Raw genomic sequence first — 17,107 nt, forward strand, 5'->3', positions numbered from 1 at the left:
CTCGACCTTACTCCGCAGTGTCGGCACGCCTAAGGACAAACACATACAACACGCGCTAAGAGATCTCTCCGTAGTGCCTAGGCAGAGTCATATATTCAAGGAGCAAAAGCCCCCATATTTTCTCTCGCAGCTGATCTTACTCGCGCATACGCACAAACGTCCGGCGCCTCCGCAAATATCACGCCCCGCTGTACTTACTAGCAATTGCTAGCAATTGTAAACTCACGCCCGGGCCTGCGTGCGCGGCCGCTCGGAGTAGGACGCGTCCCCCCTCGCTACCCTCCCTCCGGAGCCTCGCGCGCAGCGGAAGACGGCGCGCTTCCTTCCCGCTTCCATCCCTTACGTGTGCGAGATTGAGCCGCGATCGCCGGCTCACCCTCGCACGTTTTCACTCGCACATACACCCGAACGGCGCGTGGCCACGATTTTATCGCCCTAGGACTTTATACAGAACCTCGTGGCGACGGCAGAAACGCGCCTGAAGTGTCCATATAATTGATATAGCATTGAAATATGAATGGATCCGAATGAACTCGTCTCGAGTTGCAAATCAAGAGTGAATGGGTCCGTTTAGCCAGACACCGCCGCTCCATGTGAATAGCACCTCCCAGGCGCATACTTTCACCGGATGCTGCCTGGCCGCCAGTGCGAGAGCAGAGAGGCCATGAAGCATGGGCCGGGGGAATCGAGCGAGGCACGAGACCGGCCGGAGCAACGATCTAGAGAAGACGTATCTTACGTGAATCTCGATTTATTAAAAATTTTTCTCGCCCTAATATTGACTACGAGGACATCTTAACGAAGCCTCTATATATACTGAAGCAAACGTCCGGCGATGCAGCACCGAAAAGGCAGTTGCCGGTGATTTAAGGGCTGGCGACTGAACAAGAACCATGACATGGAACGGAAAGCGTAAGCGCAGGTTCCCGTATATATATATATATATATATATATATATATATATATATATATATATATATATATATATATATATATATATAAACAAACGAACAAAAACCATTATTTTTTTAATGGAACAGGTGTCTGAACAGTTGCCGCGGCGCTGGGCATCGAGGGATCGAGGTACTCTACAGCAAACTGAAGTCCCTAGATGAAGCGGGGACCTTACGGCAAGTTACGGCCTCAAGTTCTGCTACCCCGGCCGCAAACTACACAATATGAATATCACTGTGAACTGCTGTACACGGAGAGTTCCTGAGAATATCCGCTTGCTTAGTGCATCATCTGAGGTATCTGGGGCAAGAAATTTTGTTTACAGCCTAATCATGCCTTGAATAGCAATGAATAGTGCGCAGAGGACGAGACAGTGAAATTCAGACACACAGGAACAGTATGAGCGCTAACTTGCAATAAATTTTATTTTTCACATACATCACTTTTATACTTGGGCGTATAAAAGTGATGTACTTACATAAGTGCAAAATGAGTATAAAAGCTATGATAAAAGTGCAAACGCTATGGACATTGTGATCATTATAGCAAGTGTCATGTGTAGCATGGTGTAACCATAGAGAATGGCGTAACCGTGTTGCGGCGTGTGTGGATTGTACGCGGTTGACGCTTCTGTCGCTTTTCTTGCTCGTAGTAATAGCACGTAATAGTTGGTTCTTTATATATATTCTATGGTAATGTGACTAACAAGGCTGCACAGAGTTGTGTGCCCGCGTGTGAGGTGTGAGAAAACACGACGTTGCGTTCTATGTTACCGTCGATGGATGAGGTAGCCGCCTTGAATGAACGCTTGTATGACTTGCGGAAACCATTTAAACTCGCATTTTGCGCACTGAAAGAGCAGAAAGAGGCCTGGGAAAAATGTATGGAAAAAGCCCGCCCTCATTTGATTGCAATAGTCACACTGCGGGAAATACAGGTGAACTGTTGGACAGCGAAACTTGCGGGCAGCGAGCTCTTGTCAAAATGCCCAGATATCCGAGTGCGGGTCGTGCGTAGAGTAGAGAATGAGCTGTTCCAGGAGAAAGAAAAGTTGGAATCAATACTGTAAGTTATGAAAATTCACTTCTGCTGACAGCATGTGACAGTAACGCAAGGATGTTTTCCGGGATGCTTGGCGTTCCTCGCCAACGTAGACGACGTTTCTTTTTCTTTTTTTTGCCTTGTTCTGGTTTATTTTCAGAAAAACATTGAAGAAGTCTCAGAATCTTTGTACCAGTGCTTGCCAGCAAGCAGTTGAAATCTATGACCATCTTGCGCAAAATCGAAGCATTGAAGACATTTGTTTCAGAAGCGAAACGTGTCCGTCAGTGGCTGATATGCTTGAATGGATAACATGTACAGAACAACACTTTAGTAGCCAGTATCCTTTGACTACTGACCATGTCGTACGCACATTTATAAGCAGATTCTTCGTAGTCACGCTATAAATATTTTTTTTTGTGTGTGCCTGGATTAAAACATTAAACATCATTTGTCTGATTAATAGGAGAGCTGTAAATTGAGTTGCAGTGTGTTCATGTTGCTACTGCAAACAGGTTCGCTGCTTATGACTTGAGAGAGTGTGATTTGCGGTACTGTAGTCATAGATGCTTTATATGATAGAAATTTTATCTCATGGTGACTGCCACATTGTGGACTTGAAAGCATGGCTTGATTTTTGAACATTATATGCATTTTGCCTACCTTTGGTCAAGTCAAGAAGTATTGTTTAGGTACCTAATATCTGAGGCAAATGAGCACCTGAAATTTTTTGTATGACGTGATGGAGCCACATTAATTAACAGCAACATAAAGTGGATGCAACTTCAGGCTGCAGCAGAGTTTTTTGTGGACAATGAAGCATTAATGCTGCAGCTAGCACTATACGGCTTTGGTTTTTATTTGTAAAAAGGAAGAGAACAAGCAAAACTATTGTCGGTTGCAGAAGCAGCCCCCCTCTTCCTAGGTTCCATTGAAGTAATTAGAGGCCGTCTTCTGCCATAGCTTAGTAGCAGTGACGTTATGCTGCTGAGATCAAGGTTGTGGGTTCGATTCCGGCCACGGCGGCTGCATTTAGATGGGGGTGAAATGCAGAAACGCTCGTACAGTTTTAGATGCACATTAATGAACTCTAGATGGTCAAAGTTAATCTGGAGTCCCCCATTACAGCTTGCCTCATAATCAAATGGTCATATTGGCATGTAAACTCCACAATTAAATTAGAGGCCAGATATTATGAAGTTAAATGCATGTGGTACATGCACAAATTATTCATATGTGCAAGAAAAATTTATAAGAAAGGAACACTGTGCTTGCATTGTAGACGATCAAGTTTCCTTCCATTAGTGTTGAAATTGAGAAAGGTTGATGGGGCAAGCCACTCTACAGGAAGACTACTTGGCAAATGTCATGGCAATATTTCAATAGATATTTTGTAGTTGCTGCTTGAGTACTGATTAGTATTTCGCCTTTATATTGGACCACTTTGTACATAACTGTCTAAGGCCACCGTAAGCAAGGCTAATGACTGATATCATTGAACTGCAGTGTCCTAGAAAACATTAATTCGAGAGATTATAACATGAAAATGCTGAAAAAGCACACTGTTATGCCACATTTTCCCTGGGCAGCTTTTTTAATGCACACATTTCACACATGTGCATGCTATTGAGACATGAACTATTAAATCTTTACTAGACACCAAACGTTGTCCTAGCAAATGAAGACTCGGATGAAGAGAAGAGGGGATGATGGGACACATACCCTTTTTGCCCATCTGTCTTTTTTTTTCACTGGAACAATGTTTAGTCTCTATTGAAACTAACTAGTGCAGCTTTTCACTCTTATACTGTTTAATAGGATTTAATGGCCAAAATATTATTTTTATGCTTCTACTCTGGTGCACGATTTTCATTGTCTCAGCACTATACACATTTATGGGGAAAGTAAGCGAAATTTTTTTATTTTTGTAAATGTTGTTTGCTTCTTATGTGTTAGCTCTCACCAAATCATAAGTGTAGGTTTTGCCAAAAAAAGTGGTGTCTTGTGGAATGTATCATGCTTCTGTTTCCTGAACTGCATTTACATAGTGTTCATGCAAGAGAACTCTTGCTAGAAGAAGCAAATTTTGGTGACGACTTCAAGGCTGGCGCCTTTGTAAAAGAGTGGAAAGATGACTCAGCTTTGATCGAATCGATGAATGGTGAGTTGTTCCAAGATTGAAAAAGTGCACATGAATACAACATTGTGAAACTGTTTTCTGTTTTTTTATACAGTGCAGACTACTTAGTGTTTCCGCTTATCGTGAAAGTGTCGGGCCTTCTGCACTGCATCTCTGCCAGACCAGTGCACAGTAATTTTGTAGTGTAGTGTTGTTATACAATTTGAAATGGTAGTGGTATGATGAAAAATCACAGGCCATTCCACTGTGAATGTGGGCTACCAGTTGAGCTGTAAGAAAGGCAAAGCACACCACCCAGTGAAAAAGTTTACTATTTTGGGGTTTTTCCCATCCGCGTCTGTAGAATACTCTGCAGACATGCACAGGCGCTACTAATAGTGGCTCAACTTGTTGAGGTGACCAAATTGAAATGCGCCAAATGTCTCAATACGCTGGTTTGCCTACAAAAAATTCATAAGGGCGTTCTATGACACTTGTCGATGCATGTGTCCATGGCATGATGGAACCAGAGGCCTTGTGTTCGAATCTTGCCGGCAGATGATTTTAATAATGTTTATTTAATTATTGATTACACATTACTTTGTTGAAAATGACAACTTTACAAAGTTGAAGAGACATTTAAAGCCAGAAGGACGAAGTTTAGGAAAATCCTATAATTCCCATGCTGGCTCAACTGCCCCCGATTGCAGCTCCCGTAGACACTAGCGCCAGAGTTCTCTCTAGTAATTATTGTGTGAAACTATGTATTGGGTTGTTTCTTAGCTTTCCTCTTGCTATGCCAGGTGTCAGCACATGCCTTAATGGTTTGCTTTGCCTCCACATAAAGGGTGCGGGAGGTTTGAGGAACAGACATTAAAAAATGTATGGGAGGGTAGGCATATACAGCTGCACTGTAAAATGCTTCTGCTTTGCATGACACTAGACAACTCCAGGCATTGTGTGCCTCAGATAAGACAGTAGATGATGAGGAAAGAAACTGCGTACACCAGATGTGCAAGTGCAATGATTTTCCTTAATTTTTTTTGCGTTTTTATCTGTTGCTGTTCAGAGGGTGGGGGCCGTGTGGTAAAGTGTTTTGGTGTGTGTGCTGAGGAGAAAAGAAAATGAGATTATGCTTCCGTTATGATGTGCATATTTGCACTAGCTGTGGCATACCAGGTGATTAGCATGATTACTAGAGTAAAGTAATAAATTTCAAATGTTTCATCTTGTTTGGTTTGTTATTCTGCACGAATACACATAAACATAGCTGCGGAATTGTGCAGCATTTAATGCAAGGTCTGGTGCTGTATTCTCAATAACTTTCGGGGACACTTTATGCTTCTGCAATGTAACATCAAATGTGATGCCTCACTGTAGTGATGGCCATCTTGGCCGCTGGCCTATCAGTTACACTGAGGGCAGAATTCCCTCAAGGGATCGTTTGAGAATATATTGCCTGCTGTACTGCCAATTATTACAGTAACCAGTCACAAGAAACTGTTTGTGGCTGCAATCTTAAGCTACAGCGTTTTCATAATTTTATTGCATTAGCTTTCTCTTTGGGCATCCTTCACTTCTTGTGAAGTGCAGCATTCATAGCATTCATAACTATCTCAATATATAATTTGCATGTGTGGACGTGGCTGTGTTTTAAAATGTGAAGGAATTGAGTTGCATTGACAGATAGCTAAATGACGAAAATGTTGCACTTTGCTGCTACTGCAAAGTGATATATTGTCCTTACTCAATTTGTTGCATTCTTATCACTAGGGGCAGGTTTCACATGCTGCAAAGTATGTAGCTAAAGGTGGCATTAGGCAGAACAGCATTCAGACAACCCACGAAAAAATTGGGGAGAGAGGTGTTTTGTGAGGAGGAGGAGGAGGAGGTGGGGGAGCAATGTTTCTGCATTGGCAAACAAAGCAATGTTGTTTCAATTTTAGCCTGCATGCCTCATACTTTACCAAGTAGCTTTACTTTAATTGCATCGAAAATAGAATGGAATGAAACAAATAAGGATGTTGTGCTGTTTCACTAAAAGTGTACTTGTGTTTAATTTCTTTATGGCAGACTATTGAGTATTGGCTAATTAGTAAAGCCTGCTTCACTAATATATACATATATCACAGCTTTTGGTACACGCATGTGGGCGTTGCTGTGGGCCTTTTATTTTTCATAAATCCATACAAGGGCTATATAGACGTAATACAGGTGGTTGAATTAACTTTCTTAAAATACTGCATTTGCAACAACTGGTCCTGAATCAGATGTAGAATCTTTAATTTGATAGACTTTTCAGTGATGTGGTTTTGGTTTCTCTGCTGCATGTAGCACTATTGACAGCAGTCTAATGACAAAGGTGGCTGTGAAAATGGCATGATGAATGCAGAATGTTCCATTATAAGGTCTGTTTGATTCGCCTGCACCACTGTGAACCAGTTCACGATGGTTCATGAGAAGTGAAAAAATTGTGCAGCTCGATTTCTGAGGTGCAGGCCCAACAAGACACTCAAAATGAATGCAAAGGTGCAGACGTGGTGCTGGCGCTTTGTTATGTCAGACTAACGTGCATGGAGTGCGTACATTTGAGAGGCCCTGAACAGCAGGTGTGATCAGTTCCTGGGGTGTAAGTACACACCACACTTGCGTAGGCACATCAGACAAGTGTAAGCGGGGTTGTAGTGGCACTCGCAGCTGTGTGCTGTGTCATCTGCTGCGCCGCTGCTTCACACCTGTACGCCTGCACCAAGTCAGCACGACAGTGGAGTGGGTGCAGCAAAGTCATGAGCCAGCCCTGCACCTTTCCTGCACCTTTTGAAATGAACATTCTGGTTCAGCGGGTGCCATTGCTGCACTGCTGAAACGAATGGCAGGGTGCAGCACCTCGTGAACTGGTTCATGTGGTGCAGGTAAATCGAACGTACCTATAGGTGAAATATGCATCAGTCATGGCAAGGTCAGAGCTGAATGTGTAGTGAGACGTCACAGTCTTCAGAAACCACATGAGTGACGATGCAGCTGTCACTGCTTTGCGAAGAGTAAATAGCGCTGAACAACAGGACGAAGAGAGGGACACAGACCACAGCGCTGACTAACAACCAAGTGCCTTTATTCTTTCAGTCAGCATATATATACTCTTCTACCGCTATCTCAAAGCACACAAGCAACAGAAATTCAGCATGCGTTCAGCATATTGTTAGTCAGCGCTGTAGTCTGTGTCCCTCTCTTCGTCCTGTTGTTTAGCGCTGTTTACTGCTCATAATCATGAACCAACCAGCCCGAATGCTTACTCTTCTCACTGCTTTTTGACTTGTACTGTTCATCCTACTGTGACATCGCTTTCCATGTTTGTTTCCTGGAAATTTAGACTGAAACAGTGCAGAATACAGCTCGTAGCTAAATGTGTGGTATAATTGATGATCCTGTCACCATATGATTAGCAGTAGTATTTGTCAACAACGACAGCCACAACAAACTTCAAAAAATTTTTTTTACCCTAAACGATAATGCCTCATTTTGTCTTTACTTGTAAATGAGAGTGCCAGAATTTGAATAAGCAACATATTTCCTGGTATTTTTTTTTTCACTTTTCAGATGTCTTGGCAACAACAAAATTTGTAATGGACATGGTGTAGATGTGCAGACTGATCATGTGACTTACATTGAATGAATTGGTTTGGGCTGTAGATATTGGCTTCAGCATTGTGCAGCATCGAGGGTATCAAAATCAGCTGAATGGAGTGCTGTTATGTTGGAATAAATTGTTCAAGCATTGGGACTATGTTGATTGTTTTGAACATTGTAAGGCATCCCTTTAAAATCATTTCATGGTAGTTGCAGATTTTAAAAATTATTTTTAAGTGAGGGGCTTTCATCACCTTTTTATATCACTGGCCATGTAATAATGGTAGCTTACTGGGACCATTGGTGAGGGCTGTCTTGAGATTTGTGCTGTTTAGGGGATTTAATGAAGTTGTTTTGCCTCAGATTGCCTTTAACTTTTAAATACGAATGTACCCTTTATATGCTATCAAAAGGAGTGGAACTTTCATTATGCCCACACTGGAGCCCCACTGTGTTAGACAATGGTGATTTATATTAGCGTACAACAATCAAAGCCATTTTGCATGGCCTCATGCAGCGATAATGCTGAACTTGGAGAGAGCATTTTTAATGCAAGTTTTGTGGGGGGCCATGTGACGCAAACGAACGTGAAGCCATGTCGCAAGTTAGGCTCGGCCTCGTTGGGCACATGCAGTTTTGCTTTTGGTTCAGCCATGTGTGAACTGAAATATGCTGAGCTTATATGTTGTGAACGGTAAGAGGTGATCTTTCGCGGAGCAAGTAATTAATTGGCAGTGCTCCAAAACTGCAGTGTGGTACGAGGGTCATTATAGTGCAAGGTCAATCAACTCAAACCACCTGAGTTTCTTTAATGTGCACCTAAATCAAAATACACAAGTGTTTTTACAGCAAAGCTGTGTATGGCTAGGGTTCTGTGTATTCTTCCTGTTTGGGCATCATCAATAAAAAAGTGAGCGTGGGCCGGTCCTGGAGATAGTACAAAACTGGGCCGACCCACGGTGGAGGTGAAGCAGGCTTCAAGCACTCCACCAATAATAATAATAATAATAATAATAATAATAATAATAATAATAATAATAATAATAATAATAATAATAATAATAATGAAATAAGTCAATCAAGATTCATTGTTTCAAGTCAATAGGTGTACTGTAATCCTTTGTGAACAGCATAGGGACTCATGAGAAGGAGGCATTGCTATATACGTAAAGGACAAAATGTATGCACAGCCATACACCCCTGACTCACAAGAGGACAATGCCACCGACTGTGGGCATGTCTGTGCCGTACAAATGAAAGACTGAATTGTGATATCCACTGTGTATATATATCTCCAAGCACACCCAAGTGTGATATCGAGAAGTTCATGACCATACACTTTTCATGGGCTAGTTGTGATGACATTACCCCTGTGACCTTCAATATGGACAAGCAGACAAGAAATGGTTCACCTAATTTGTGCTAGAAGAGTTTAGTTTGAAGTGCCGCATGAATCCAAGTCTCTAAACTACTCAACAACGGTCGTGTATAAATTTAGCTTTCGCCAAGAATCTGACTAATGCGGTAACCAAACCAATCAGTGCAGGCACGTACCCAGGATTTTTTTTCGGGGGGGGGGGGCGCCCAACTCAAGGTAACTTTTCTATGCAAATGAGGGGGGGGGGTACCTCTACTAGTGCAAATGTGAACAACGCCCACCAATTCGCCATAAAAACACGTAAACCCATAGAAGAGAAATGAAATAAGGTGTATTTTACACGTACGCCTGTGCGATACACCTCTCCTTTACTTGGCAAACAAAGAACCGCGTCAAATGGGGCTCTTGCATTGCCCAGGGGGCGCTGCGAAAAAGGTGCTAAAAAGCGCCCTCTGCGCTAAAATGGGTCGTACCAAGCTCGGTCGTCTGCTTCGGAAAGCACGTTTACACTATGGACCCGTCACTTTCGGTTGTGTTGTTTCACGGCCTGCAGCGAATATCGGGCGCCGAAGATTTTTTCAGGGGTGGCACGCTGCGTAAAGGCAAGAAATTATGCAGTGCCGAATACGTGTACGCCGTTCAAGAATTGCGCGGCGAAGTTTTAGCACCGTGTCAATCGCAAGTGAAGCGAGTCGCGTACGAAGTGGAACTTCAGGTAAGGTTTGCACGCTAGCTGCTAGATTCAGGCGCACAAACGCGAGGAAAAGCTTGCTAGGAATGAATCCACAGCGGCGATAGGCAGACATCATGTGTGCGGAACTGCTCGAGCACACGATGGTACGCGCCGCGATGTACGAACTGCTCGAGCACACGATCGTACGCGCCGCGACGGCAGCGGTCTTTCGACATGCCGCGAAACGGCGGGCCTCCTGCAATCTTTGTTGACTGCATGCCGCTAAACAAGTAGTTATGCCTGCGTTGTAGTAGCGGCCATCTCTCCTTTTTAGTAACTGGTAATAACTGGTGCAATTACATATGAGCTCGCACGTACGTGCGAATCGCGCTGCAGTGCGAGCTCGTACGCCGCTCGCTTGATGTAGGTTTTAATGACAGCGCTCGAACATCGATGTGTTGCAATCAATACTGCCTTGTTGCGTTGCATCAACGTGCTGGCTTGAGATCAAGGATGAGCGCATTTAACTCTCTTAACCTGTGCTGCTCGTAGTGGGGTAGTGAAGCGTCATCGAATGAGCCCGACCATTTGTGCTCATTTGCACACACCTGGTCACTTCGCCACTTCGCATCGGTCGTATTGTTAATTGTCGCTGTGGCCGGGTCTCGAATCGTGAATTACCAGCCATGCCTGCTGCTATGTCGGTCTGCTGTCGGGACTGTAGGTGCAAAAGACCGAACATTAGAACGCAGATAATCAAGCAAGCTTCAAGACAGGCGAAGCAGTCAGCATGGCGCGAAGTTTCGCTTACTCAGCGCGACGAACTGCAGCTATGCAGCGCGCCCGACGCTCCACTTCGTGAGGCCTTGAAGGAAAACGGCAGAATATGATGTTGGGATTCATGCCTTCTTGTTCATGGCAGCCCACGACGCAGATGTAATGACGGTGACGCCTTCTCGAGGCTGGGCTAGGTCTCTCCGGATCGGCGCCACCGATTTCGTCTGCTCCCAGCATTGCGTCCCACGGCACACGGAGAGCCCGTTTTCGTTAAACTATAGGCTGCGGCGAGCTCGCAGCGTGGTCGGCATGGTCTGCGAGAAGTGACGAGCCTTTTCACACTCGCAACAGGGCAGAAAAAAGTGCGAATTGATGCAAAACTCGGCCTAGAAACGTGCTTCGCCACAGCCAGGGCTCAATACGACCCAAGCTGGTACGACCCAGATGTCGTTTCCCGCGGCGCCACCAGGCGCCGCTACTATACCTCAAACTCCAGCGCAAGACGCCCATGGACTCGCGCAGGAATGAAGCGCAGAAAGGACACTGCCGAGAACCAGTAAAGAAGCAAAAGTGTACAATATAGATTAGTAGAATAGAACTTAAAAAGAACAGCAGTTGGCAACAAACGCACACGGACCGCGCGAAGACTCCGCCAGCCAATCACAGAAGCAAACAAAATCGTCTTCATGCGGCCATTTCAATATGGCATTGTACTTGATACCATAGAGTTTCCCTCAAAAATTACTAGAGGGAACTCTGGCGCTGCAGTCGTTGTCCTACCATGGGAACGATGGGAAGTACATGGATTTGTCTGATCTTCGTGCTTGTAGATTCAAACGTTCTTGTGGCTTTGTATATTACGCTATATAAATCTTTTTGTATATTTCAGCGCAATCTATATTCTTCGAAGTGCAGACGCCGGGAACGCGTACAATTGCTATTAATTGCAACGATTGAGCTTGTCCAAGTGGGCAAATCGAAACGCACCAAGCGTCTCAAGGCACTGGCATGCCCGCGATAAATTCATAAGGGCGTTTCATTCGCTTGTCGATACATGCGTCCGTGGCTTGATGGTTTCAATATCGGGCTTCTGTGCTAAAGTCCCTGTGTTCGACTCGTGCCGTCGGGCAATTTTAATTATGTTTATTTATTGCGCAATATACTGTTGAAGATGACATGTTTACAAAGTCACCAAGCCGTTTGAAGCCAAAAGGACAAAGTTTAGGCAAATCTATGTACTTCCCATAATTCCCGTGCTGGGACAACCGCTCTCATTGCAGCTCCCGTAGACACTAGCGCCAGAGTTGCCTCTAGTAATTTTTGTAGGAAACTCTATGCTTGATACCTCCGGAGCGTCTGCTCTTCTTGAAGAGACTTTAAATCGCCAGAAAATATGATGCGTGCATCAGACATGGACAAAATGTATGGAGTCTTCAAAAGTCCGCGGTGCGGTTCATTTCACTGCTCATGAAACTTCACTTCATTTACTCATGAAACTTCATTTTACTGATGAAACTTCACTGCCAACTGAAGTGGAACTTCACAACAAATAGTTGTAGCGAAGCCAAGCATGTTATTTCAGTTCAATAAAGAATTGGGTATTCGCCATTCCACCATATAGGCGAGGGAAAAGGTATAAAATTGCACGCTAATAATTTTATTTTTGTGGTTACCGCCTTATTTGGGTAACAGAAAAAGTTTGAAGTACGAATTATTTGCAGCCTCGCGGAGGAACAGTGGCTGGCGGTGATGAGGGCGTGGGCGGGGCTTCATTGCAGACTTAAGTTGTATCCGACTATATTAGCAATTTTTGAATTAGCTATGGAAGAATTATACAGAAACATATATTTGCGGAACAATCACAGTTCTTTTGGATCCCCCGTTTACTGCTGTAACAAGTGCCACAACCAACTCGTAATATTAGGGAAGTTACGTAACGATGCGTGGCCGCCAGTCGCGTACGACCGCACATGGCGCAGGAAGCTGCGATTCTAGACGTACTGCGCCCACCGCGGAAGGTTAGGAAAACACCTACATAAGCACAGCAGAGACGTGGTTACGTTAGGCGGCTCTAATGATAACTGTAGAAGCGACATTCAGAACACACGGAATTGTTCTTCACTTCCGGCGGCGTTTTCTCTGTTCATTTTTAAATAAAGAGATGTTGATCCAGAAATAGCTTCATAAACAATGACTAAATTTGTTAATTTTCGCATTTCCTTCCTGTTTGGCTGTTGTCTAGGCCCTCTCCCTTAGTAGATCGCTTAGTAGATCGCTTAACTCCTTGAGAGTCTTGTTTCCAGTTGCCAATTTTGCACAAAAGTGTTGAACACTTAGGCAAAAGCCAGACGAGTTAACGGGCGACAGTCATATTGCCTATGATTTTAAGGGTTATTGCAGGGTTTGGTGATGGACGCTGTCTCGCATTGCTTTTTATTCCACCTTATCTAACCCATATCACGGCTATATGGTTCCGAGGATCTGTCAGCGTTGCGGCGAGCCGTCGCTCGAGGAAATAATAAAACAAAAAGAAAAGTTAAACGCAGTTGCCATTTTCTCTGGCCGCAACTCGTTCCACGTGCATAGAGACCAGCTGACCACGAACTGAATCCCTTTCCCGGTCCCTGGATCAGTCTAGACGAAGAAGGTTGAACTAATGAAGCAACGACGATGCGCGTGACCGTTGAATAGACGGTGACAACTGAATGCATCTCGACCTAATCGTGCGGGCACCGAATTGATGAGGAAACTGGCCTTCATATCCCAGGAGACGGCGACAACTACCGCCATCCAAAAGGAGTGAAAAAGGCAACAAAATATTGACCGTCGAATAGCTGTCACGTCTCAACATTGATTTGGCAGCGCTTTAGGAATGTGTGTGAGAAGTGGTGGCGTGGGTTTAGGGGGGGGGGGGGAGCCCGGGTCCCCCCGGGCCCAGCCTTCGGTACGTGCCTGAATCATTGTATATCTCAGTAATCACAAAGCTGTCATCACTACCATTACCATATGATGAAAATTAATACATGTACCCTTCTCTAACCCTGTTTGATGTGCTACAGCTTCACTGTTCATCCACGTTCGCAGAATGGAATGGCTCCTCAATTTTTGCATCATGCCTTCACTGGCACATGGCTGAAGACAATGAGTTGGACCAGCAACCTCATGCTGAGTAGTGGCAAGCCATGACCTCTGAATCATTGAAGCAGGTCTCTGATGAGCAGTTCGCAAACCATTGAAGAAGGGCTTGTGCACTTTGATGACTTTGAAGCAAGGCTTTTTGGTGACGTCTGATGATATCCGGCCTGGCCACAAATAATGAAAGGGAAAGTAACGATAGGGAGTGAGAACTACTTATCCTAAGGTCTTGCAAGGTAGACAATGAAAAAAAAGCAATCTTGGATAAGATCTATGCTTGTTAGTAATTTGAGTGTCACATGAGTGCATTCCTCAAAAGCATGTTGATAATAATGAGCCCAGTGGTCAGCCACACTTAGACATAACAAGGGCATGTATTCTCAATTACGTGGCACACTGGCTGAACAACTTTCTTTCATACACACTCTATATGATAAAGTGTGCTTTTTGTACATTTCACCTTTTGGACAAGGTAATGTTGGAACGTTTCATCAGTGATGCAATTCATGAGGGGAAGAAGCAGGTGCACGGTAAAGAACCCCAGATGGTCAAAATCAATCCACAGTCCACCACTACGATGTGCCTCATCATCAGATTGTGATTTTGTCATGTAAAACCCTATTATTGCATTTGAATCTTTTTTTGGGGAAGAAGCAGTGTGCACAGAGTTGTGATGTCATCAGTCATGCGATAAGTCATTCGCATGGCATATTTGCGTGCTCGCAAGCTACTGCTGGCTGCGCATGCACTGAGAGATAGCATGTGCTTATATACACAACCCGAGTATCGTTGAGTGTTTTCTTTTTGTTCAATTGAGGCTGCCAGCATGTGCGTCAATAATAAAGTATCTTCTGACTCTTGCCTGGTGTCAAGCTACAACTGGTGACAAGGACGGAATTCGCGCTGGGTTTCTAGGATGCCCACCAGAACCAGGCCGAACGGAAGCATAGCGACCACTGTTCGGAAGCTACCGGAGTTTCAGCCAAATGGCGGCAACTTTGAGGTGTACCTTCAACGTTTCAAAGTATTTGCTGCAGGCAATGACATAGCCAAAGGCAAGAGACCCCTGGTCTTCTAACGGCTATAGGTGAGAAGGCGTATGTCATGCTGCGAAGCTTGCGGCTGCCTAAAACACTGGCTAAGGTGTCATTGACAGACGTTGTGGACGTTCTGAAGAAGCATCACGCTCTTAAGCGCTCCCTGGTCGCGGAATGGTATTGCTTTCTCCAGTGAAAGCAAAAGTCGATGAGACTGTCGCATATTTCATAAGTCAAATTGAAGAAAGTCGCTGCAATGTGCGAATTCGGCACCTCGTTGACTAAACATCGGCGGGACTGGCTCGTTGCTGGGCTACGCACCGAGGGAGTACGGTGCAGGCTGTTGGCAATGCCAGAGGACAAAGTGACACATTGGAACACATGTGCAGCCTAGCTGTAGCCATGGAAGCGGTGACGCAAGACACGAAAGAAATGCTGCAACCCAATGCCAAAGGAGCGCCTGCAGAAACAGGAGACATCCACTGTCAACAGAAAGTTGCGCAACATAAAAGCAATGAGAAGCGCCAGCCCAGGTTCAGCTTTGCAAAAGCAAAGTCGTCAGTGAAAGAAAAAATGAAAAGGATGTATCATGGACGCAGAGGACAGCATTCACCCACGAGTTGCCGATTTCTGAACAGTGTATGAAGAAGGAAAGGGCCACGTTGCTAAAATGTGCAAACTGTGGGGAGCACACGCGCCCATCTTTCCCCGCATCGAGAGCCAGCGTAGATACAGTGGATAGAATAGCGTAGACACGGGAGCGGTGCAGTACGCCCTCTCCCGGTTCTCCCCCGCTCTCGCGACGTGCGCACCCTTTCTCTCCGACTTGTGGGGTATCTGAAGGGCGAGGAGGACCTTCTCCTCGCAGAGGTAAAAAGTTATAAAACAGCCACCGGGGGGCGTATTTCCAATTGCTTGTAGGTACAGTGGAGCGTGGCACTTGCGGAGACGACGGACGTTTGCGCGCATGCGCGAGTAAGAGCGGGTGCGAGAGAGGAAATGTGGGGAGTTTTGCTCCTTGAAAATACGACTCTGCCTAGGTACTACGGAGGAGTTTCTTGGTGCGCGTTGTATGCGCTTGTCCCTAGGCGTGCCGGCAGAAGTCGCGGGGCGCGGTAGTGCTGAGCTTAGCATCGCAAGTTGGCGGCACGAGGCAATCATATTTATCCGATCATGTTTTTACTAATGAAAACAACGTGTCATTATTTCGCATTATTGGCGGCGCCTCCAGGACACCAAAGCGGCAACGGGGACATCAAAGCTAGAACCCGGACTGGTCCATGGGTTGGGGCTCGCCGAGGCCTGCGCGTACCAGGGGATTATAGGATCGGCTGCCCGATCTCGCGGACAGCCAATATTTTTCTGCGAACACGCCCTGGCACGCTTCGGCCTCCGCGGCCCCAACCCACGGGGCGCCCTGCTTCCAGCTTTGATCCCTCCGATACCCCTTGGGTGCCCTGGAGATCCTGCGCCGCCTGCTTTAATATAACCTCAGGTGCTCTCCTGAGGCCTCCGTTTGCCGGGTACATGTGCCCTCCTGGAGCAGTGCTTGTAAAAAATGCAATCTGTTGTCGTGACTAAAGAAGTCACCCGAGACTTATACAACACCAGTCAGAACCTTGCCCCTTCAGACACAGCGATCCCCACATGGGGCGTCCGTGCCGACTGCCTCACTGCGCGGGCAGCCAGCGGCGGAGCGTGAACAAACTGGACCGCACTGCGCAATGCCGGCATGCCTAGTGGACAAACGCATACAACACGCGTTAAGAGACCTCCTCCGTAGTGCCAAGGCAGGCTCACATTCTCAATGAGCAAAGGCCCCCAGATTTTCTCTCTCGCACCCCCTCTTCCTCGCGCCTGCGCAGAAACGTCGAACACCGTAAGAAACGCCACGATCCACTGTACCTACTAGCAATTGTAAAAACGCGTCCGGGGCCTCACTACGCTGGTCAGGCACAGGATAGACTAGGGTGACGCTGTCCCATGGAAATGCAATCCTCGGCCGATTAGCTTGACTATGCGGAAAGCGCTTGACAGCACCTTAGACTAACTCATCGACACATGCGTTGTGGAAAGGTCGAACAGCCTACGGAGCTTCCCGGTAGTTCTAGTTCCGAAGAAGGACGATACTTATCGCCTTTCTGCAGACTACCGCAGGCTGAATGAGGTTACGAAGTGGGATGCGTGCCCTAGCTCTACCCTCCATTTCCTCTTTAGTGTCTAACCTATAGAAACCCTCAAGAGAAAAGTGTATAACAGCTGTGTCTTACCAGCACTAACGCACGGGGCAGAAACCTGGAGGCTTACAAAAAGGGTGCTACTTAAATTGAGGACGACGCAACGAGCTATGGAAAGAAGAATGATGG

At 45.6% G+C, this 17,107-nt stretch overlaps 1 protein-coding gene and 1 pseudogene across 2 annotated transcripts; one reads left to right on the forward strand and one right to left on the reverse strand.

Annotated features, from left to right (window-relative positions):
• Positions 1–883: 883 nt before the first annotated feature.
• Positions 884–7,895, forward strand: LOC135911303 (AFG2-interacting ribosome maturation factor-like). Of its 2 annotated transcripts, XM_065443514.1 has the most exons (5): positions 884–912; positions 1,041–1,130; positions 2,156–2,335; positions 4,044–4,156; positions 7,712–7,895. In XM_065443514.1, exons 1-5 carry the CDS (start codon positions 899–901, stop codon positions 7,750–7,752), a joined length of 438 nt encoding a protein of 145 aa, XP_065299586.1. In that variant the 5' UTR covers positions 884–898; the 3' UTR covers positions 7,753–7,895. The 2 variants fall into 2 exon arrangements, with proteins under 2 accessions (XP_065299586.1, XP_070384742.1); XM_070528641.1 differs by lacking the exons at positions 884–912; positions 1,041–1,130 and adding an exon at positions 1,500–2,019.
• A 757-nt stretch (positions 7,896–8,652) lies between these two features.
• LOC135911742 (U2 spliceosomal RNA) lies at positions 8,653–8,792 on the reverse strand (annotated as a pseudogene).
• Positions 8,793–17,107: the final 8,315 nt, after the last annotated feature.

The sequence above is a fragment of the Dermacentor albipictus genome, chromosome 1 (genome assembly GCF_038994185.2).
Source record: "Dermacentor albipictus isolate Rhodes 1998 colony chromosome 1, USDA_Dalb.pri_finalv2, whole genome shotgun sequence".
NCBI lineage: Eukaryota > Metazoa > Arthropoda > Arachnida > Ixodida > Ixodidae > Dermacentor > Dermacentor albipictus.